This window comes from Typopeltis vanoorti, chromosome 10 (genome assembly GCF_054136105.1).
Source record: "Typopeltis vanoorti isolate ZY-2024b chromosome 10, IOZ_Tvanoo_1.0, whole genome shotgun sequence".
In the NCBI taxonomy this organism is placed as follows: Eukaryota; Metazoa; Arthropoda; class Arachnida; order Uropygi; family Thelyphonidae; genus Typopeltis; species Typopeltis vanoorti.
Window position 1 is genome coordinate 57,153,088 of NC_143558.1, and position 25,906 is coordinate 57,178,993.

The 25,906-nt window shown below is 33.5% G+C and overlaps 1 protein-coding gene across 1 annotated transcript in view; it reads right to left on the reverse strand.

Annotated features, from left to right (window-relative positions):
- Window positions 1-2,886: 2,886 nt before the first annotated feature.
- The window catches only part of norpA (no receptor potential A), a 160,693-nt gene continuing 137,673 nt past the window's right edge, over window positions 2,887-25,906 (reverse strand). The window contains exons 28-30 of the mRNA XM_090399628.1: window positions 22,100-22,201; window positions 12,717-12,861; window positions 2,887-6,056 (exon numbers count right to left, since the gene is read on the reverse strand). Coding sequence (XP_090255754.1) covers window positions 5,988-6,056; window positions 12,717-12,861; window positions 22,100-22,201 — 316 coding nt within the window. The 3' untranslated portion in view covers window positions 2,887-5,987. The remainder of the gene's footprint in view (window positions 6,057-12,716; window positions 12,862-22,099; window positions 22,202-25,906) is intronic.

Consider the following 25,906-nt stretch of genomic DNA (forward strand, 5'->3'; position numbering starts at 1 on the left):
TAACAGATAAAAGATCTAAAGTCCTAATTTGGTGTCCTCTGATGTTGTAAAAAAAAAAAGTATTACAGATATATAGGAGCTGATCTTAAAATAAGTTTCCCAAATTTTTGGCAAATTAATGCAACCATACTTGTTCAGGTTAGGAGAATTCTTCATATAGCCATGGCTGACTCTAAAAATAATCTTTCTGATGATCTGTCATGACTTCTAAATAGCACATTAGTTTTCTTCCATCTAATCCTATGTGAAGCTATGTCGAAAGCATGGTCTGCTAATCCTGAATTGCCACAACAATGGTAGTGAATGTATCATGTTAACAGAAGATCTAACTGCAGGGACATATATTCTGGGTGTGCTATGCACACTCACAGAATAGCAATATCATCGATATTATATTTTTGCATTTATTCCTGTTAAAGACTCCATTGTTTCTTGGCTTCACATGATTCCTAAAATTAAACACAATATACTAATGCTTCATGAAGAGGACACTATTCGATTTGTACACATTGCATCACATTTGCATTAATAGCCAGGATGCAGTCCCAAATATGGACACCTTTGAGCAGACATACAAATGGTGCAGCAGGTCAAATTCTTAACATTCCAGTGGTTTTAAGCTACCCAGAAGGTAAGGCAGGGTGTGTGTGTCTGTGTGTGTGTGCATGCTGAGACAATAGCATCTAGAAATCAGTAGCTGTGATTGATTGTTTCAACCAATCCCATTGAACGCTCTCATTTGTCATGAGTTTTTGTTTTCTGAGTCATGTGTGAACTGATGTGTTTAGGACAGACAAGTTTTTAATATATACTTTTATATAAATAACTTTTTTGCCTATATTTACAGGAAACAGTGTTGATGATCTACTAAATATCCCAGTTTCTGCCAGAGCTTTTGCAAATTGTAGTTGGAAGAGGTAAGCCTCATCCTTCTCTTCCAAATTACACCTTTTGAGTAATTCAAATATAGCATTCTCCTTTGTTATTGTTTTTTAATACATCTTAAAACAAATATATTGTCTTCCCCCTCTATGCAGATTTGGTTACAATTAATTCATAAAGTATTCAAAGGGTATCCTACAATTAATTGCATTGGACCAATTAAGATGAGTACTGACACTATGTACTCTTAAAACTTTCATAGATCAATAAAAATGCAATCATACGATCAAATTGACATGAATTTTGCGCTGTGGGTTGCATAAGCCACACAACAGCATGCCCAACCAAAATGGGCATGCGATGCTACTGGTTAACTGGCAGACCACACTTTGGACATCCTTTCAGACAGGATTAGATGGAAGAAAAACAGTGTGCTATTTAGAAGTCATTACAGATCAGAAAGATTATTTTTAGAATCGGCCATGGCTATGAAGAATTCTCCTAACCTGAACTAGTATGGTTGGTTGCATTAATTTACCAAAAATTTGAGAGATAGTTATCTTAAAATCAACTCCTACAACATAGATGTAATATTTCTTTTATTTACAGCATTCTCGATGGTGCCAAAGTAGGACTTTAGATCTTTTTTCCATTTTTGCAACAATTTGAATTGTTGCATATAAACTATAACATGCTACTTTGTGCTGTGAATAGATGCTGATTTGCAATTCAGCCAGTAAATAAAATAGTTTGTTTGGCATTTTTAATACCGTTAAAATAAGTTGTGAATATTGCAATCCACAAACCCTCAATCTGTCCTCATAATAAGCATTTCACAGACCACTTCCCATCTCAGTCACTCGCTTCTGGATCCTCTTCAATTTCACAACCTCAAAAAACCCAGATGATGAAACCTAATTGTATTAAGACTTTATAAAGAGGAATGATGACTCATTTATCATAGTTGTAGTGTATTCTTCCATAACCAAATAATACTGTGAGCTACTATGGCTATTTTACTAACATGCTCTCTATCTGCTACACCAAAATCCCTGGCTTCAATTTCCTTGAAGTTGAGTTCTCTCAATGTGGTACACAGCTTGTAATCTGGCCTTAGTCTCACACATATTGACTCAAAAGAACTGCCTTTTGCTTGACTGACTCTTACTCCTGTTGGCTGCAGTTCATCTATTGTCAGTCAGTATTGTGGGATTGATTATTGCCACAGAAGTGTATCTTTTAGAGAGCGTATCTAGGAATAATGACATTAGTTTAGCCAACACAGTCTTCTTCTTCTTCTACGCGTTATTCCCGCTTCCCATGCAGGGTCCGCGTGTTATTTTAGATGCGACTTCTTTGTTAGTACTACTCCCAACCGACCCATCGCCTGGTCTGCCGCTGGGGGGGATATATTTTTGACTGTAGAGGTGTATGTTCACGGGCCGGTTTGCCTGTTTGTGGGATGAAAAACGCCAGATAAACTGGCGGAAAAAACCCTACTGACCGCACCCAAGACCGGCTAACTTGGCTATGCCTGAGGAAGATCCTCAAATTCCTCATGTCTACAACAGGAATCGAACCTGGGACACTCCTTCCCCAAGCATATGGTTGCGAAGCGCAAAGCCACTAGGCTAATTGCGCGGTAGTTTAGCCAACACAGTACTGATCTCTTTTCATAGAAATGAGTATATAAAAGCTGTCAACTGAGTTGTTGAACCATTGCTTTATAGAAGTGGAGCCAAATACCAAATGGCTTTTGTATGTTGGCAAAGGGTTTTTCACAACTGGTTATGGGTACTCTAGCAATGTCTGTATGCCTCTAAATTTCAGTATTTGGCATGTAAATTTCTTAATTCAATTATAAATGAAAAAAAAGTTCAATTTTTATTTGTACTAACTGCTATTCTTCAGAATGCTTTTGATTATATTATACCATTTTTTAAAGATCTTAAATTAGTATAAAACTTTATTGCAAAATGGATAAAACAGACTAACACAATACAATTATAGGAAATATACTTTATTGATTCCAGACAGAAATATACAATTTAAACTCAAGTTGCAAAATGTCCTACACAAATAGTTTAAGACAGAAAAATATTGGTATTTTATATTTTGGCACTTCCAGTGGTCTAAAGTGTTCTTATCACAAACTAGTGGATGTGCATGCATATTAGAGCAGGTGAGTTCAACTCCTAAATAAAACAACTTTAAAATTATTTTTTTCAAAATCTCTATTAATCTGAATCCCAAACGTTGCTTGCATGTTTTTACTGATTAATAATTTTGTTTAATGACTATATTAAAAAGTTTGCATATTAAGAATAAATATACATTTTATTTCATACTAAAAATAACAAAAGTATAAAATGCAGTCAGCTAGAAAATATTGGCTTGGATGTCGATAATATAAATGGTAGCACACTTCTGTGTTTAATAATAACGTTCCATTTTTACTCAAATAAGAAGATGAACCAGGTGTGTTTGAAGGAGTCCAGATGTGCATTTCTAAGTTCTGCCAAATTGTATATATTTTTTGAGGAATGAGGCAAAAAAATAGTGTACAATCAGTATCCAACTTACAGTACTTAGTAGAAATTAGTAGAACATTCAAATAAATATGTTAAAGTTTTTTGCATCTTTTAAATTCATTATCACAAAGTAGCGAAAATATCAAACATTATAACAAATTGTTTATATTCTAAATTTAATTAGAAAGTCACTACATTGATAAGTATGTTGAACATACTATTCTGTACAAGTTTGTAGCTTTAGAATGATGTTTTCTGAGCTGTGATATAAAGCAGATAATATAAAAAGTTTGTAAAACACATGAAAAAACACAATATAGAATAATACAAGGTATGTTCAGAATTTGTGATCCTCAACCATTAATGGTTCATTTAATGCCTGCATAGCACAGTATACTCGGCCATGTTTTCAAACATTAAAAAAAAAGGCAATTAACAATAGGAAATTTTTAGAATTAAAGCAAATATAGAGGGAAATCATGAATATTAAAACATATTTTGAAAACGAATGCCCTTGTGAAGCGTAAAATTATTTCCTAGTAGGATAATAGCTCGCCAAGAAAAAAGATATCACTCTTGCATCTTTAAAACTCGAAATATTTTAAGATAGTACCTTAAATTCCTCTCATGTAATTGATATTTAGAGACATTATTAGTGATATGTGAGCCTTCCATTATCTATCATACATATATAGAATATATATTTAGGATGGAATACATACATACAAAAAAAGGAAAACATTTCAACCATATTAGCATTAAAAGTATTCTATGCTCAATGTAAGTTTTATTGTCATTTTGCTTTTCATAATTTGTATACGCTTAAAAAATGAATCCACACCTAAAGTGTAACTTTAATTTTGGGCTTGGGGAAATTTAAAATTTTTATTTTTTTAAATATTTCTGATATGATTTGAAAATATTAACCTATATTAGAAACATTAGTCGAAAGGTGAGAATGTTTCATATTTTGCAAGTACCTTATATACACCTCTGAAGGAAAAAGTAACATGTATATATTCATTTTCCATGACAACCTTCTAAATTTTTGTTTTTAAAAATTGCTCTAATATGAAGCATTTTAAAATATGTAACTTTTTTTTGCTGATAAGTCCTTGTTTATCAGATTGCATTGTACAATGAAAACATTGAGGTGATTACATGAAATGCAAAGAGAGGAACTGATAAAACCTCTGTCACCTCTTTCAATTGTGATAGGGGTGGTCTGTTGATAGATGTCTGAAAACATTTATGGACGTGTTGTTATAATTTTCGTTGTAATAGTTTCATCAAACCATGCCTGTGCTGAGAAATTTGCTTGTACAGTTTCATGGTGAAAAAGTTTTCCTTGCTATATCTTTGCTGAACTTATGTGACATAGCTAACTGGTGTACTCTATATACAGGTATGATTTGATCAGGTGGATAGCTGTAAATATTATTTCTGTCATTGTAGATGTTATCACATTCACTAATGTAAATTTTACATATGTCCTTATTTAAATATCAAACTAATGAATATTTGCCATTGAACAATTGATAATTCATTTTATATTCTTTCATTGGGGTAAGTGGCCACATGTTTCAGCTGCCAAACTATGTACAGATTGCAAAACAACATTAGATTTTTGGTTTACCAAAATTTAAATTAAGATATTTTAAAATGAGTTCAATTCTGAAGAATCTACAGTGTGCTAAATTCTGTACATCAGAACAAATTTCCTGGATTCTCTTCCTCAAGGTGGTAATTAATCTTTTTCTGCATACTACTTTCTAATGGCATAGTTTCAAGTGCAAGGATTCTCTTTGAGAACAAGCAATAAAAGCAATGATGTATTAAATGTAAAAATTTTGTACTATTAATGTTAGGATAAACACAGACAAAGAATCATGATACATAAAATTAAAAGAAGCCAGTTCTTTTTAAAAGATGAAGTTTTGATAATATCACTTTGAAGGTAAACAAATTCAAATGATGTTCAGTGGACAGCAAAAAATAAATTATATACCTCCAGTAAAAAGCTTAAGTTCATGGTAAGGCCAAATGTTGCTGTAGCAGTGCAGAAAACACTTGAATTGTGGCTACTCATGGATTATTTTTTAAATAGTCCAAACCTGGTGCAAAATGTGTGCTTGGTGCATATTTTAATGGCTGATGACTAGATGGATGATTTGCATTTAGCTGACTAGAGTAAATGTAGCACTCACTTGGGGCTTTGCATTTAGCGACTCCATTTCACTTTCAACTTGGAAGTCTCACTAATGTTAAGCAGATGCTATAAAACATCTCCTCTTTTTATATATATATATTTTTTTTTGCTTCCAAAATTCATTATCCCAAGAGTTAATGAAACATTTTTGTTAAGTACCCATGCTGGTAACATTCTGCTTAGGATGTAATCAGCTTCTTTCATTTTATATAAATAAATAATCAACTAATTGCTTTTCTTTGCTTGGGTGGTCTTGGAGATATTGTGTAGCAAGTTCACATTCCAAATTGTAGTTCTTGGAATCAGTATTCTTAGAAAGAAGATGAGAAAAAGAATATGCAGTGGCATTTTTCTGTACAGAGAAGTTATATAAAACATTCCAGTTTTGCTGCTAACTTGTATTCTGTTTCAGCATTTTTATACATCTCCAGAGCCTGGAAGGAAAAAAAAAAAAAGCATTAATGTTGTGAAGGAAAGCGCATGTAAGTAAATTACTTTTATCTTCTATTAGAAAAGATAATTTGAATAAATAACTATGACACTGCAAAAGTATTACTTACTACCTCCAGGAAGTGGCAGGGTGTTTTATTGCTGGTAACTTGGATTTTTCATCAAGCAGACTGGCAGAAGAACAAGCAATTTATGGACATAATATACTGTGTTCTTTATTTCAGTTGCTTTGATTATAACTCCAAACTACAGTCATAAAACAGCAACTGCTTAACAATGCATGCTATACCTTACCTTAAATTCATTCATAGTCTGTGTGCTCAATTACTTGACACTCTCCAATTTTTTAAAAAGAAAAAAAAACTTCTTTACTGTGTCTTTTGTATAATTTTCAAAAGTAGCCTTTTGTTTTGCCTACTATCCAGCAGACTAATTTCTTCCAACTTTCTCTTAAATCAACATGTTATGGATCTTTATTAGTTCCATGACCTGTCTCAAACCTTTTATGGTTCTCCATATTCATCTTCAAAATCTAAACTTAATGGCTCTAGGTACAGTCTTATCAAAGCTCTATAATAAAATAATCACTTGTCTATTTGTCAGTACTCTTTTACTGTTGGTGCAGTGCTCTGCATTATTTTCATCATCTTTGATGTGTTGCCTGAATTTAATATCACATGCACTCTCATTCCAAGGAAAACATTTACTTTTGCCATCCATTCCCCACCATCACGGCATGGTTTTCCATGTTTGAATATCAAAAAAACCACACACTAATCTGCATCCTAATTCATCTGTCACCACTACCATACGAGCATGATTCCAATAACATTTCCGCTATGCATCAACTGTACACATCTTTCTTGAAATCATAATAGCATTAACAGTAGTTACTTGACTGCTGCTAATGATACTGGCCTAAAGACAGTAAGCCTTATGACCCACAAGCTGTTAATGCTCTTTTATACGTGATATTTAGTTAATAGGCAATTTTACATCCACCCCTTTGCTGTCTAGTTTCCACATCTTCTAGGTGACAATTTATTCTATTTTTGTGACTTCAGTACATGCCCTACTGCATTTTGAAATCATAACTGAATTTTGTTGTATCAGTAGTTTTATTAATGATTTTAGGCACATTTTGCAAAATGCATTAGCACTTATTAGATTTTATCTCTCCATCTTCTTATGCTAGTTATTGTGGGATACTGCTTGGATAGGTTCAAAATTTGATATTTGGAATCCTTTGAAAACTTGCTGAGCTGTTCAAAGTTACATTGCCCTTTGAACCATTTACAGGAATACAAAGGGGGGGGGGAAGGGAACTGCATCAAAACTATAAGCCAAATATATATCGACATTCTTCATTCTATAACTTTGACACTCAGATTTTTCCAAAAATGTCAACTTGGTAGAGTAACATAAATTTGTCACATATATTGTGATAGTTCTAATGAAATCAATGGAAATCTCTCGCAAATCAAATTCAACTCTAAAAAATTTCAAATATTTTATGTAAACAATTATAAGCACCTGTTAGTCTAATGTTTATTTGATCACATTTGTAAGTTGAATTTCTGTAATTTTCATACTAAATTCATTCTAGGGTCAAGAGTGGTTGTAATTGGGAGGGGGGGGGGCATAATTCCATTTTTATTGGCTAGATGATTTAAAATGATAACACTAGTCAACAAATTGAAACTTTTTTTTTTAGATAGCATGTGATTCGGATCATCTAATTTGTCAATTTTTTTTCAATGTATACATTATCATGAATTAATTGGTAATACAAACATTTTAAATAGTCTTAACTGTCTTTTGCAACAGCACTTGCACAGTAAAGATTGCATACTTTCATCTCTCTAGGTATGAAACAGAGAATCAAGATAAAAATAGGGATATTTGTCATTTGCTATACATCTAAAGTTAATTCTGAAGGGTTTCTGGGACCAGTCTGATATTTGGACTACTAGTGATCTGAAGAGAACCAAAGATAATGCAACAGATTGTTACTTCTGTTTAACTAGTGTATTTGGATTTCCTATAAAAAGCAAGCATTCGATATATCTATATTTAGAATCTACCATAAGACCAGTGCTTATTCTTCAGGTTTTTCAACACCTTCTCCTTTATATTATCATGAAATACTGTAGTGCTGACAAGTATTCTTCTTGTGTGAAAAGAAAATCATCATTGTCATTAAATAAAAGTATAATGTTATCAACAAACCTCATCTGATTGAGCAGAGGAACTCAAGAGATCTTGTTAGAGATTTATCTAAACTATAATTTCAGTGCTCCAGAAACAGAAATTTTTCATTTTTATGAATTGAAAAATCCTACATTCTTATTTTGAGATAAAGAATGAATTTGATATTGTGACAAAGATAGTTTTTTAGAGAAAGGAAATTAAAGAGCTGAAAGATTAGTTGCTTATTTGTAAACTCTGCCAAAAGAAGCTTGAAAAGCAGTCTTGTTACATAATAGTAAAAAGAAACCCTCCATCTTTTTTACACATGTAGTACAAGAGAACTTCACAAATATATCCAAGTTGATGTAAGTAATAAAGTACAATGATTGCCAGTGGAATACTTCTGATTTAAATGAACATTATATATGCAAAGAGGATTTACAAAGCATGGTGCTTTGTACTTATGGGACAGCAATGCAACCACATAACATTATCAAGAAAATGAGTAAAAAATTCTGCACCAGGAAAAGAGAAGATGAGGAAAAGCCCATTGGTTTACTCTAAGAAAATGACACCATTGCATATGAAATTGAGTCTCATGATGGACAAAAATAAACCTATATTCTAGTACCTAAATGCATGATTTCCAAAAATTTCAGAAGGCAAACTTAAGTTATTAAAATATGAGGAATTTGAAAGGAGTCACCTAACTATAAACCTGATAACCATTTAGAGTTTTATTTGTTGAGGAAAATGTGATATTCCTGAAAATCATGGAGCTACTTGATTAACTAGCTCCATGATTTTCTGCTTCCAACAAAGTATCACAGTATGATACTCATTCAAATTTGGACTTTTTTCCAGAAAACCCTAGTGTGGTGAGTCCCACCAGAACATCATGATTGTGCAATGAAACCAGAAACAATGAATTCTAGTAGGAAGAAACACCACTGGTACTTTCTTCAGTAAGATATGAAGATGCACACAGGAGTGAAATAAGGAATGAAATACTTATTTTATTTGTTGCTATGAGCATAAATTATATATTTAGTTTAATCCTTTATCCAAGTGTAAGCAAATAAAGTTTGCACCTGAAGTATCTTCAGGACTGGGCAACTTGGCAAAGGAGGACTGAGTTCTCATCACTTTCCTTAGTATCTCCCATAATGCAAAGCACATCTCTTTGCAGATATGTATAATCCCAGACTGGTTTCGACCTTTATTAAGGTCTCTTCAGTGGGAGCCAGATCCAGAGGTATACTAAGGTTGAAATAATGGAGATCTCATATCTCATATTTCCGTATGCCAGTTGCCAACTGAAGAGACCTAGAGACCTCAATAAAGGTCGAAACCGGTCTGGGTAGTGATCCTTCCCATAATGCATAGCATTATACATATCTGCAAAGAGATGTGCTTTGCATTATGGGAGATACTAAGTGATGAGAACTTAGTCTGCCTTTGCCACGAGTTGCCCCAGTTCTGAAGATACTTCAGGCACAAACTTTGGTTGCTTACACTTGGATAAAGGATTAAACTAAATATATAATTTATAGTTTAACCAAGTGAAAAAACTTCCAACATCTTTCTCTAATCCAGAGTAATTTAATAATAAAGTGTGACACCTTTTGGCAACTGGCATATGGAAATAGAGTTCTACATTGCTTCAACCTTGGTATCACCTCTTGGTCTGGCACCCACTGAAGAAACCTCAACGAAGGTCGAAACTGGTCTGGGTAGTGACCCTTCCTATAATGCATTGCTATGATATCACTGAAAAAACCAACACTGTGTTACATTATACTAGCATTTCATTGTTCCAGGTCTGTATTTTAAACATTTTCTACCCTTAATAATATACATGAAGTATGACTTTTGATGTATTAATTTTGCAAATACTTTTTAAGTGACAATTTTTATGATTTAACTTGCCCAGGGCTTATTTGATACACTTGTAAAAATAAAAAATAGAACTCCCTTCTCCTCACAGAATGTCAGCTTTTTTAAGTATGCCTTAAACCACATAGAATCAGTTCTGAATATTTTAATACCATAGTTAGAAAGTCTTGTTAATCCAGTGTAATAATTTTTTTTTTTGGCTATAATTGAATGTTTCTCAACAGAAACCAACTATCAACTTTAAATGATAATTCCAAATTGTTTGGAATTTAATGATACTTGGTATATAAGATTGCTATTAGATTAGAATTTGCTGAGCCAAATTGTTTTATTCTGGAATCTTTCATATTAAACCACAGTTTTTATGGATCATAACTAAATTCTATATTGATCTCCTTTTTGAAACATACATCAGAATAGTTCAATATTTGCAGTGATAAAAGTATATTTGTTATTTTTTTTTTAAAAAAAGTTCATTTGAAGAAACTGGGTAATGTTTTCATATGTAGTTGAGCGAGCTTTTTGCTGTGTAAAACAATGAACTTATGACTGTTCATGTTTTTTTTTTGGGGGGGGGGTACTAGAAGTGAAATTCAACTGTTAGTTAATGAAGTGTCATGTATCTGTTGTGTGATAAATTATTGAATGTATTATTGTTTGCATAATGTGATTATGAGGCTTATTCATTAAATGTGGGATTGTTTTCAATATGCCATGCACAATGTAAAATGGAGAGAGGGGGTATATAGCTGCTTACATTGTGAGAGTTAATATATTCACTAGTTTGTTCCCTGGTAAATGAGTTAATGGTTTTAGCAAAAGCATGTTATTTCTCTGCAAATTTAAAAAATGAATATTTTTGTAGAGCAGCATTTTACAATTTTTATCATGAAATGATTTTATATAATTTAAAAAAGTGGTTCTATCAAAATTTTTTGAGTGATATTCTGCTTTAAAAGCAGTGACTATTGATCCCTGTCCAGTAATGTCTAATCAATTGCATTGATGAAGCTTCAGTACTGCCAGCTGTTTAAGTAAACTGAAGGTGATATTTAGGAAGGTAGCCATAGACTTACACTTCATTTTGTAATCTCAGGAGATGTTAACTGAAAATTTAAACACAAGGCAGGTAGTGGAATATATTGTAAAGGTCACTTCTGGGAAGTCACATATTAGATTGAAAAAGAAACTCAGACTACTCATGACAACAGTTTTATGATAAGTATTGTAACAAATGGAAACATGCAGTCATTGTACTGAAAATCATTGCCAGTTTCTTCAATAATTTAACTAAAATATATATATGTAGTTATGTTCTTCAATATGGAGTAAGTTGTACATTATGAATTTGCACCTCAAGTGACTCAAAGAATTTTATGTTGCTAAGTTAGGTAGATAATATGAAATCATTAGAAGAAGGCCACTACCTGATAACTGGAGAAACTGCAACTACTGTTCATTTTTTAAACTCAAGTTCTTAAAAGGGAACCAATTTTTCAAGATGGTGGAGAATGACAAAGGAGTTAAAGGTGATGATTCATAAGGAGTTTCCAAAATTGGGAAAGAAGTGGGACTGGTACATTTTTCCCAGAGGGATTTTGAAAGTTGATAATTGTTATGTTAATATCGACTAAAAAAAATTACGAAAGCCATATCCTTGTTTATTGATCACACCCCCATCTTTTGCCTTTTTTGATCACCAATAAATATCTAGAACTTATTAACCCCTCATCTCTGAAACTTGGAGCATGCTACAGTTTTTCACTGGACTCTAGATCCTATTCTTCAGCATATATTGAGACACTAACAGAAACAGTATAGTTTTAATAGCAGAAGTAAATAATTTTCAAAAGCCATTTTGCTTTTGAAAATTATTTACAGGACTGAAACATATATTCAGTCCTGTAAACATGTATGTATGTAGACTTTGGCATCTTATGTTACTCATTTCTCAGAGTAATAGCTGGTTCACTGGCTGGCTTAGCTGAATTAATCTGGATATAATTGGTTATAGTTTTATTGCAATGCCCATTCTGTCCCTCCTGCAGAGAATTAACAGTGCAGATAAAATAGACTTATGATAAGCCATACTATGGGCAGAAAGGTAGCAGTCTTCTTGAAAGCATTCTGTGAATATACTCCATGTTCAAGTAAGTCCATATGCATACACAGCACAGCATAACTTTGCACTCCACATTACTCTGCTACCATTGTTTTGGGTAACAGGTTGTCAGGACTTTCTACTATGGTTGTTATGTAGCAGCCATCCTGCTTTATTGCATATCCCTCATGTGATTTCTACAAGGATGGCTGTTTCTTCCTTCCCCCTTCATTCACATTATGATTTCATTTATAGTGCTACCATCTTTCTAGCACAAGGTGGCCTCTGTGAACTCAATATGCTTTAAATTGTGTCTTTGAGAGCCATAACGATCTTGCAGTTGTTGCCTACTTTATGGAGGAGGTTGTGTCACAGTATTTGTTAGCAGATAAGATCACTTGGCTATTTAAATATATATTAAGGAATTTTGTCCAGAATAAATGAAAAAAAAAAGTACATTTTCTGTGTCTTTTGCTAGATCTTGAATCTGCTTCTCATGAATCTTCTTTATTCTTTCTCTCTCTTTGGCTTGTTTATGGGCGGCACTTTTTCGTTCTTCAATGAACTTCTTTGTATTGTTGCTGTTTTTTTCTCGTAGCCTCCTGACAAAAGAGAAACAAATTAGTTATTTTGTATGTTAGTTATAAAACATAAAGGAAGCAAAGAAGTGAAAGTTTGTTATAATTCTTAGCTTGTGTATAACGGTGGAAGAACATTTAGCTCTTTTTCTTAAGAGCTACTTTTCTTAAGGTTACACAGTGGTCAGTCGTGTAACCTTAAAATTCGTAGTGAAAAACGTGTTGGAATAATTACTTTCATATTATTTTCTTAATTAAAGTACATTTCGACCTCTGTTTTAAGGTCATCATCAGGAACACATATGTACAGGACACTACCCAAAAGTAAGATAAATCTAAATGCTTTAATTGTTTACCCTAGCCTGACCTGAATAATTTATTTTTGAGGTTACCACATTCAACTATAACAGCTCTGGAGCAAGAGAGCTAAATGTACCTCCACAGTACATAATTGTACATATGCTCTGGTGGAATAAAAATATTACTAAATACAATATATACTAAATTAAAAATTAATTGACAAAATAAACTTTTTATACATATTGGTATAATAATAGAAGATTGGGGAAAAAATTATAGCAAAACTACATTAAACTATTAAGGTTTAATGTATTATTAATGTTTTGTTCTAGATGCTATATGGGTTGAAGATTGGTCCTCCATCATTCTTGTTTAGATTTGGATGATGTTTCGGCATCTCACAGCCTTCTTTGAATTTTCTTTCAAACCAGGTTTTGGTGCAGTGTAGGGAGTAGGTGCCTACAGAATCAACTAGAAAGGCAGAGCATCCACAACAACTCCAAACAGAAGAAAACCCTAATAGTTCATTGTAGTTCCATTGTAATCACTTGTCCCAATCATCTATATATTATACTGATATGTATAAAAAAAAATTTAATTTTGCATATATTTTTATTATTTTTTTTTCTGCCAGATGTCAGGCTAAGGTGAACAATTAAACCCCCCTCAATACAAAGGTCGAAACATTGTGTATTATTTTCTTAATTATAAGTAATAACTCCAACGTGTTTTTGTCTCTATAAGTTCTTCACTATGTACCCCTCAGAAGTAAATTGCTGTGAATTATTCAGTGTAAATTCAGTTACCCTACTTTGGTAAGAAACTCATGATACAAAGTGGTTATGATCAATACATTTGAAACCAGCCACTGAATAATTTATTTTTTAACTATAACAGCTCTGGAGCAAGAGAGCTAAATATACCTCCACAGTACATAATTGTACATATGCTTACTGACACACACTTATTTGGTGAGTTCCAAATATGATGCTTCTTTATACCAGCATTTTGAGGGAGAAAACAAATCCATATTAAGAACCTATGGAAAATCAAAGTTCCAAGCCATCAGTTCTCATCCTTTGTTATGGAGATCCATGGAAGTTTGCCAAATGGCTTTTAAGACTGATTTTGAAATAAATGGCTTCTCCTTACAAAATGTTAACAGAGTATATAGTGTTAGAGGTGTTAAAATCAGAATAGAATTTTGGAGGAAATTCTTTAAGGACTGATTAGTAGGTTATATAAAGCAATCCTTTCAACAGTAATGTTTTTTTAAATATTTAACTGATTAAACATTTCCTGCTATCATTAAGAAAACTATGAATGAGAGCATTCCATGAAAATAGTAATTTATATAAAGATATAGTTCTAGTAATTTTAGCCCTTAGTCACATACTACACACACCAGCTATCATACTTTTTCTTTATTTCATTCACACTGCTTGCACACACATCCATTGGCGATCACCTCTAGGAGAGAAAAATAGCAGGCATCTCTTCTTCTTGTCCTTTCCCCACATCCCATAAAATAAAAAATTCCATTCAACTGAAATCCTGTATGAACCTTCCAGAAGTTTGTAAGGCTCGATCATATCATCCCTCTTTCTCCTATTTGTTAGTGTCTGCAGTCGACAAATTCTCAATGTCTTCATAATTAGTATTCCACAATCCTGATATAATTTTTAACCCTCTCCTTTGCACTTTCTTCACTGTATCAAAATCACAACAGAAGCCAAGAGACCAGACCTGCACACAATAGTCCAAGTGTGGTCTTATCAAAGCCGTTTAAAGGGCAAAATGACATCCTTATATGTGAAAGTTCGTTTCATCATTACAATTATTTTTGAGTTGTATTTGCAATCTTTGCCACATGGCCCCTGAACTTCAACTTCTTATATGCTGGGGGCTGTTCAGGAGTACACGAAAAATAATTAGTAATGGCAGAAAAACAAGTAAATTAAACTATTTTTCATTAAGATAGGCACTGAACAAAAGTATCAGTATTTAAAAACAGCTATTTTAAAAACAAGGGATACAATTTATAGAAATAGGTTTAAAAGGGGCACACAAATGGAAAAAGGTTGGGAACCACTGTTCTTACATAATCCTATCGACATAATATGACATTGGATATCTAATCATGCCAAAGTGACTTTACCTTTCCTGATATTGAACTGATATCCATTTTCCCATGCCCACGATTCCAGCTTATTCAAATCGTTCTGCAAATACTGCATATCAGTTGCATTCCTGATTACCATACCTATCTTTGCATAATTAGCAAATAACTGTATGTCACATTTTAAATCCTTCTCAATGTCATTAATGTACAGATTGAATAATAGTGGACCAAGCACTGATCTTTGTGGTACACCACTGGCTATCTTAAATTTTGAGACTCACATCCACCATATACCATCCTCTTATCCATGCTAATAGTTTATAATCCAAATCCCATATGCAACAGTCTTCCATGCTGTATTCTATCAAAAGCCTTAGCAAAATCCAAAAGCATCATGGTGTATCCATTCCCCTTGTCAAGCTCAATGGTAACATTATTATAGAATGCGAGTCCTAACCAACTTTTCCAAAACCTTCATCACCATTCCTGAGATACTGATTGGTCCAATAGTTCGATACATCAGTCTTTACGTACTTTCCCTTGTGCAATGAGATTACCATACATTCTTTCCACAGCTGCAGAATCTTACCTGTTCTGAAACTCAAATTATATAACCTGGTTAAAGGAATAATCATTTCAGCTGAACACTCTTTTAGCACCATGCTGATATCCTATCATCTCCCTATTGCTGAATTCTTATTCAGTTTGTGCAACAGTTCTAATACCTCCTCCTCATACACCTGAATTTTTTCTTCCAGTGAAGAGGTAGCAGTGAGCTCAATGTTGCATACACCAGGTTGATAGTTTTTAGCAAAATGGGTGAACAGCCTCTTCTGCATCTGCATTCAGTAGAGATATTCTTTTACTTACATCATATCAATAGAACCGTTTGGGGGTATCTTTAACTTGCCAGTTTCTTTTCATACAACAGTTGACTCTTCTGGCCTGCTGCTTATAATTTTCATAAAGGACATCATCCTTATGCACACGACATTCCTTCCTCACCATCCTTTTCTTAAATATCTCTTGCTTGATAAGATTACATATCCATTTGAATCCTACCCTCGTTATTCTTCAAACTCTTGAGACACATTTTGATATTGCATTATTTATGTATTTTTTTAAATGCTTCCTATCCAGTCATCATCATCATGCATATCAAGGATTTAGGCCTAGCATGGCCTGTTGCGGCCTTAGAAGTCATCGTTGAATCGTTTAAGAGGACGTCCTGGTTTTCTTTTTCTTAATGGCTTGTACTTGAAGGCTTGTTTTGGTAATCTTTCTGTTTTCATTCTTTGAACGTATTCCATCCATTTATGTTTATATTTTTTAATTTTTTCTATTACTGGTTCTCAGTTTAATTCTTTCTTCATTTCTTTTGTGATCAAATAGGGTATACTTTGCAGTTTTTCTCATAAACTTCATTACTGCTGTTGTTAATCTTTGTTTGTCATTTTGTTTTATTGTCCAGATTTCGCTTCCATACATTAAGACTGGTAGGGCTAATGTATTGTATACTTTTAGTCTGGTTTTTTTTTTTTGAACTAGGTTTGGTTTAAATATAAAGTAAATTAAACTATTTTTCATTAAGATAGGCACTGAACAAAAGTATCAGTATTTAAAAACAGCTATTTTAAAAACAAGGGGTACAATTTATAGAAATAGGTTTAAAAGGGGCACACAAGTGTGAAACTGCATGCAGTAGATGTTCATATCTCTGATTATTCCTATCCAGTAACCATACCATTGCACTGAACTCAGCATACCCTCAGTTGGTTATAATTTTCTGCTTTGTAGCTCAGCATCTAACCTTTCCTGATCATGCAGTACTCCCAAGTGCGTACTGCATGATTGATCACTGTCACCAACCGGAGACAGAATAGTTAAGTCTTTAATTAATTAGAAGAAACACACGTATAAACCACAGTGAAAATTATTTAATTGTAAATATTTCATCCTAAGTATCTTAGGACATCATCGGTACAGTATTTAAACATAAATTAGGAATAACATACAGTTAGGGTGCATGATTACAATAGAATCTCATGAAAACGTGCATAACGTGCTAAAGTAGTACAAAAAAAAAAAAAAAAGAAAACGTTAATTATTTAACACAGTTTTGTATGATAATTTCCCATACTTTAGGAATAGTAAGAACGTCATTGCGGTTTAGGTTTGGTCTGTGTAGTAGGGCTTCAGAACTTTCTTTGTATAAACGTTCATGTTTAAATATAGATCTATGTAAAAGTTTAGCCTTTTCCCAATGGATCCTATGGTTTGGATTTTCAATTCCGTGTTGAGAGAGGCCAGATTTCTGCGGTTTAAGAAGACGAATGTGGTCTTGATGTTCCGAGATGCGTTTCTGAACAGACCTACCTGTCTGTCCAAAGTAAGATAATTTGCATGAGCATGGAATCTCATAAACACCAGGTAACATCAAGGGTGAGAATTTGTCCTTAGGAGAAGGTAATAAGTTGTAAATTTGGTTGATAGGTTTGTAAGTAGTGGCAAAATTGTATTCATAATTTTAGAAAGACGTTCTGAGATGCCTTTAACGTAAGGTATGGGAATCCTATGCACTTCTTCCTGTCTGGTTTGATGTATGCAGAAGTGACTGATGATTTTTTGAGTTGTTTTGGGATTATATCCATTTAAGATGGCTGTATTTTTGATAACTTCTAATTCCTGGTTTAAAGATTCTTCAGAGGAGCAGAATTTGTGTGCTCTGGAAACTAGTGATTTAATAATGCCAGATTTCTGAGATGGATGATGAGCAGAAGAATTGTGAATGTAGCGACTTGAGAATGTAGGCTTGCAAAAGACGGAAGTGGCGATGGAACCGTCTTCTTTTCTTTTGATGTGTAAATCCAAAAAAGAGAGACCCTGTGGAGATTCTTTTTCTAACGTAAAGTTGATGCGATGATGAAGAAGGTTAATTTTATCTAGAAACAGTTGTAATTCAGGTTCGGGATGATTCCATACTGCAAATACGTCATCGACATATCTTAGCCAAATTTTTGGTTTGGGTTCAAAAGTGAATATTTTTTCCTCAAAGTGTTCTAGAAACAAATTTGCTAGGTTTGGTGATAAAGGAGATCCCATTGCTGTTCCTTCCTCTTGCTTGTAAATTTGACCTTTCCAGGTGAAGTAACCTGATGCAATAACAAACTTGAACAATTCAACTATATCAGACAGAAATTTTTGAGTTAGTAATTCTATTGTTTCTTTATGGGGAATGTTGGTGAAGAGGGAGACAATGTCGAAGCTGATTAACAACTACACCTGTACACAAGTGACGTCCCTCCAACACCCAGTCAAATATTTATCTATTCTGATAACATTTGTTCCTCACTCCAATAAACTTTCCTGGGCCTTGAGAAACCACTGAGCAACGATCTAAGCTCGTTGTAAAACTGCTTTGAAACCTGGGGACTATCTCCTAACTCCAGCAAAACTGTTATTTCAGCTTTCCAACTAAACAACCATGAAAGCAATCCTTGTTCTTGCTACCTTGGCATCACACTTAATTGCAGCCTTAGAACACAGAAAACATAAAAAACCTTATCTGCCAAGAACATCATAAGCTCACAGCTTGGGGTTTGTACTGCTTTGACTCTTAGCAGCCTTGGCTTGCTTTCTGGTGGCAGAATACTGCTCACCAATTTGGAGCTGAAGCCACTACATGAACTCTAGTTGGCAGATAGCACCATCTCTGGTTCCTTAAGGTCTACTCTTCCATGGTTGCCTGTTCTTTCCCATGTCACTCCTCCATGTTTCAGAAGAGATTACCATCAAAGAAATAACATCAATCTTCCCATACATCAAGATATCCCATCTGGCTTGTGGAAATACCAAATGATGGCCTCCGGGACTGGTGAAGGAGATGGAATGAACTACAAATCACAAGTAACTGGTCACAAACCCAACTGTCAACCCTCCTTGTCCTCTTATGATTTAGGACCGGACAAGGCTGCTCTGCCCAGTCACCCCCTTTTATATCACTGATGATTGCGCCGGCCGTATGTGCGACGCATACAGGCGCCAGGATAGTGAAGGCGCTAAAGATTTAGTATGGTATTAGTGAATTTTGTCAGCAAATTATTGCAGTCTTCATCTATGAATCTCCAATTTGCTTTAGATGCATTGAATGATCTAAATCAATTTTTAAATGATTATATTTCTGATGAAACTTTCAAAGAAATTGTAGAAAGCTCAAAATTAATTGCAGCAAAATTTGATGCAGAATCTGTATTTTGTAGTAGTAGACCACTAAGGCGACGTAAAAAAAAAAAAAAACACAATTTGATTATGAACATGAAAATATAGTAGATCCTAAAATTTCATTTAAAGTAATTTAATGTCTCTGCATAATAGATCAAACATTACAATCTTTGCAGGAAAGATTTACTTTATTAAAAGAACATATGCATTAATTCAAGTTTTTGTATTTGTTAAGTACTTCATAAAACAAGAATATTTATTATCTTTATAAAAAGTTACGAGAAAAATTAACACACGAGAATCATTCAGACATTGATGCAGATGATTTATGCATAGAAATTTTACACTGTCAGCCATTTATTTCTAATTTTAAAAATGATATATATCAGATAATTCAGTATATTTATTCAAACGACTTAATCACGGTTTCTTCAGATTCTTTTGTCAATACCGGTATCTGTAGCAACTGCGGAACGGTCCTTTTCTAAACATAAAATTATTAAAAACTACTTGTTCTCCACAATGTTACAAGACAGACTTTCAAATCTTGCCATTATATCAATAGTCAGATATTTTGGATCAACTTGATATAATTAGAGAATTTTCATTAATGAAAACTAGAAAAATTCAATTCACTAAGTGATTTTTCTTTCTGTTTAAATATTTACCTATTTCTTTACCCAATAATGTTTAATATGTTACTATTATTTATTTTTTTCCAAATTATTTTTGTTATTGTATGTTTATTGTTTTTTATACTTTTTTTTTTGTAATTTCTGCTTTTTGTTCAATAAACTTATAATTAATATATTTCGTATTTCATTTTTACTCACTGATACATTTTTATAAAGTGATTTTTTTTTATTGGGGGGGGGGGGAGTATAGGGCGCCAAATAAAGGTTTGCACACTACCGGACACTACTGGCACACCCCTGCCCCCCATACACACTTTCTTGGAGACCTTGAAGAAACTTGCACTTATTCTCAAATAATGCCATTAATTGGTTAACTGAGCTGTTAATCTGTATATAATTTTGCCATTTAATTTCTTGTATTTTTGTCAATATGATAAATTCTTCCCATCTCTCTTCAAATATCCAGTGGCATGATCAAGGACTTATACAGTACAACTACAACCTTTATTTCTACATGTCAGTGTCCTACCCATTATTGCCACAATTTATATATTAACATCAGGTTCCTGTTTAACTCTGAATTAAGTCGGAACACTAAATTAGCTGTATACAAGACAGTGTTCAAACTAGTTTTAACTTATGGATCTGAGAGCTGGGTCAGAAGTAAAACACTTGACCAAAGACTAGAGACCGCAGATATGAGGGTCCTGAGAAAGATTATAGGCGTGAACAGATGGCATCAATGGCAATATCATATTAAAAATGAGGATATTAGGAAAGAACTTGACATTGTCAGCATCCAGGAATGCGTTAGCAGAGCTAATCTCAGGTGGTATGGTCACTTAAACAGAATGGGCGAGGAAAGATTAGCAAAACAAATGTTCTCTGCCAGGTTGGCAGCAAAACGACCCAGAGGAAGACCAAGATATAGGTGGATTGATACGGTACCAAGTGCCTTAGACAATAGAAATATAAGATCTGATAATGTTGGAGTCTTGACAAGTAACAGACCGATTTGGAGGAAAATTGTAGATAGCAAGTTAGTAATGATGTAGTTTTTTTTCATGTAGTACTATCATATCCTGTACACCCCTTGAGGGTACATGGCAGGAATTTGATGATGATGATTCCTGTTTATGATTATCTCAGGAACCTTATCTTTTCCACTTTCTTGAATGTATCCTTACTAGTTATACAGTATCTCAACCTTGCCTTCCAACTTTCAAAATCTTTTTAACCAAATTTCCATGCTATTTAACACTGAATTAGGAGCCCACTATCTGTTCAAATATCTAGATTTTCTCAGACATCTCCATGGATTCAGAGTCGTAGGAAGTCCATAATAACCATTATTCACACTTCTGCTTCGACTCATTCACTGACAATGCACTTGCACCCACCTGGGTCAACCCATTCAAATACTACCTTCCAAGCAAATAGTCCTCACACAGGCAACATATCGAAAGAATTCTGCCTTTTTTTCTTGATTTTTTTATATATATATATTTTTTTTTTTTCAGTTACCTTCCTAACCTGATCTTTATACTTCTCATGTAACTGATTATTGGATCTTACTATCCCCATAATCCTGCTGCATTCTCAATCTTCCTTAATCTCCCCCCATTCATCAATTTTACATCTACCTAACCTTCAAAATACATGCTACTATTTAAATATTCTTTGAGCAGTGCCCACATAGCACTGAGTAAATAAATTTATTAAATATCACATTATGAAACAATATCACTAACTCCAACAAAAATTCAGTAAATTTTATTTTATTTTTGAATAATGTAAGGGAAGGGAACTTTTTTTGCTTTCTTTTACTTTAAGTGGCAGATATAATTTCCATCTACATTAATGGCCTGGAAACTCCTTTTGACCTAATAAAAATTACTTGCAACAATTTTGTCTCCTAATAAAAAAACTTAACACTTGGATTTAAACTTTTCTGACTTTTATTCTACATTTCTGGTTGTCTTACCTTTCTCTGTCTGCTTTATTCCTCAGTGTCTTGTCACTGGCCACTTCTCTTGCTGTTTCCACTGATACTTTTGCTTGTTTTCCTTTCATCTCTTTGTTTTCCCTGCAAATCAAATTTACATAGACTGAACAAGTTCATAAATACTAATATATCCAACATAATTTATTGATATAAATAGATTCTCTAATGGCTTTTCACTCCCCAAAGAAAGCAAGCCTAACTTTCGGAAATTGGTAGGTAGTTAGCTTCCATCCTTTATCAATTGAGTTCATTTCTACAGAAATCTGAGGACTTACGAGTGACAACTGCTGCCATTTTGTGTCTTAATCCTATTTCATATTTATTATGTGAAATAAATATGATTTTTGTGGTTGGTTTTTCCAAGATAATTTAATCTTCCCATAAACTCTGGTTTTTAACCTGTTATTTGCACCAGAGATTTACTAAGAAGTGGCTGAGAAGACAAAAAAAAAGCCTACAAACCTTCTGGTCAGATACAAGAATCAAACCAATAACAGATTCTTTTCAGCAGAGCTAGTGTCATAGAAATTTTCACAAGATTATATAGAAATAGGTACTTTCAGTTAAAAAAAAAAAAAAGTGTACATAGCAAATACAGATTCTTATGCAACATGCATTTTCAAAAAAGTGCATAACTTAATCATTTTCTGAATAAACATTTGTGTAAATTCAGTTATTTTTTTAAAATCTTGATTCATACAATAACCATCATACTTCTGCATCCACTTATTCACCAAGAAGGCATTCAGTTGCCTCTTGGTAACTCATTCCATTCACTATCCTCTGAGTAAAATAAAAAAATCTATTCTATACTCAATTTAAGTTATCCTGCAGGATTTCTATATCCCCTTCATTGACTGTTGTCCTTAGATTGCATTATTGGCAAACAACTGAATAGTTCCTGTTAAACATTTGGTATATCTTTGATGTACAAATTAAACTGGCCACCCAAGTACAGAGTACTGTGCTTCACCACCAGTCACTTTCCCCCTCCCCTCTGTTGGATTCAATTCCCTATATACTATTCTTTGATGGCTGTTCAACCAAATCACCTGGTTTATATTTGTCTCCATTTGCTCCACTTTATGTAACAGTTTCACGTGTATCATGTTGAATGTCTTTGCAAATTATATCAGTTTTGTTGTGTAGCTATTTTCTTTATCTAATTAAGCATAGTTTATTATACATATACTGTGTGTGTGTGTGTATATATATATAAATAAATAAATAAAGAATTACTAAGACGAGATTTATCCCTGCACAAAACCATTATGTACTCTATAGAAGTATCATATTCCTGAAGTCTGCCTTCTACCAACTTTTATATCTGAACCCACTCCCAAGATGCTGATTCATATATAATTTGCTACTTGCCTTAGAGTACCCTTTACACCAGTGCTTCCCAAACTTATGGATGCCAGGGGCCTCCTATGGAAAAATTAAAATATTTCACAGTCCCATAGAAAAAAAAATTAATACAGACATATATTATAATATTTATTGTATTTATATTCAAGATTTTGCATTTGTAATCTTTTTTGCGCTTCTTATCAATACCTTTGAAATGAAACCTATATGAATAAGCTTATATTTACTAATATTCATTAAGCGCCGAAATTGTGAACCAACACCAATGTGCACTTTTTTCCATTAAAATATAAGAACAAATAATAAAAATTAAATACGTTTCTTTTAAGATAAAAAAAAAATTAGTCTAAACATTTTAAATTTGTTTTCATTATTTCACAGCCCCCTCAACAATACTTACGGTCCCCAAGGGGACCATGGCCCACAGTTTGAGAAGCTCTGCTTTACGCAACAGAACTATTTTGTTATCTCCAATCCCTTGGTACTTTCCCAGAACTGAGACAAACAACTTGGTTAGAAGAGCTGCACATTCTCATAACAGTCTGATATGAGAATGTCAGAGTTTAATTAAGTTTAATTAAAATGCATTGAGTTACTTCGCATTTTGACCTACAGATCAAGAACCAAAACTTCAAGTAAACTCAGTTTATTTTAATTAAAACTATTAGTAATAATAATTAAGCGCCTCTGATATCACATCCCACGATCATATTTGCATTAAAGTTCTGCAATATAAGCATACCTCTATTGTCACATTGCATCATTGCATGCAGTATCTCCACCTGGATGGTATTTTCCCTAATAATTAGCAATCTCTTCCCCACCCTGTTCCCTCTCTGAAGATATACACTATGCATTGTATTCTAATAACTGTATCATCCTCTGTCAACCAAGTTTCACTAATGCTCAGTTAAAATAACCACTGCCAAAAATTCCTCCCTTTTATTCTGGATGTTTTTTTGGCATTACTATTAATAATCTATTTACCTCCTTTGCATTTTGTGTTGACTCTCTCACTCAATTTCAGACCTGTGGAGGAGGTATATTCAGAATTATTTTACCATTTTCTCAATCATTTGCTTCAAGGATGCCCACACATACACTTTTTCTCTCACGTGTTCCCCATCATCTAGAAATTGTTCCCTGACTGTACTTCTGAACTCTCATTGAACAATACTTTCTCAAGACAACCAATTCCAAATTCATTCAAATGCAAACCACTGGCCTTATAAGTCCTTTCATCCATCAAACTCTCCACCTCCACAATCCCTACATCAACTCATTCACAATCAGGTCCCTTCTCGACTCGCGTATATCATAGCACAGCAAAAGACTTAAAACTTTTCTCCCTAAATTCTTATTTGCTTTTACCAGCACTCTTTCATACCCCTACTTGTCACCTGACAAAATAATCATCTATTTCACTTTCCCTCTTTACAGCCTACTAGCATCGCTAAACATTCCGTAATCCAAGGAAGATTTCATTATGCTTTGATGCATTCCTCTTATGAAGTCTCCATATAATTCTCCTTTTGGCTCTTTCTGTTTACTCTTTCCTTGTATCTCTGCCATAACACTCACCACGTGTTTTCCCCCAATTCTTTTTACGTTTTATCTTGTGAAGGACTCCACATAAGCATATTGAGTCTTTCATTATTATCTGGTCATTCTCATCACAGTTTTATTCATGCATTCGCTCACAGCGATAACTCATTTTTTTTAAAAAAGTATTTTATTTTTTAAGTTGAAAAAGAAAACATTAAACACAGAAAAAGCATTTCTCTTATTGTTTGTCATAGGCTGTTTTAGTAACTCTTTTTACTATGTCATATTAGTATTTATAAAGTCCATCTGATTTAGAATTAAAATATACAGATTATGGAGACCACTGTCCTGTCTGAGTAATCAGTTTAATTAAAATGCATTGAGTTACTTTGCATTTTGACCTACAGATCAAGAACCAAAACTTCAAGTAAACTCAGTTTATTTTAATTAAAATTATTAGTAATAATAATTAAGCGCCTCTGTAGCGCAATTGGAAGAATGACGGTACATTGCGCCCTTCGATTGGAATAGGCCTAAGTTCGATTCTCGTCGCGACGGGAGGAATCTTTATCTGGACGATTTCAATCGAAGGTGAGTTAGCCGATCTCATACGGAGGTAGCAGGGTTTTTTCTCCCGGAAACTCAGGTTTTTTACCCCGTAGGGACAAATCGGCCCTTCAGAACACACGCAATTTACAGACAAAAAAAATACTAGTTGTAGGTGGGCGATAGATGGAGATGTTCGGTGTAGTGGTTGAGACAGTTGTAGTTGTCCTCCCGCGATGAGTCCTCGGACTCCTTGGAGGTATCAGGAATAATAATAATTTGTTTCATAATAATTATTGAGTAATTTATTACTCAAGCATGTTAAGT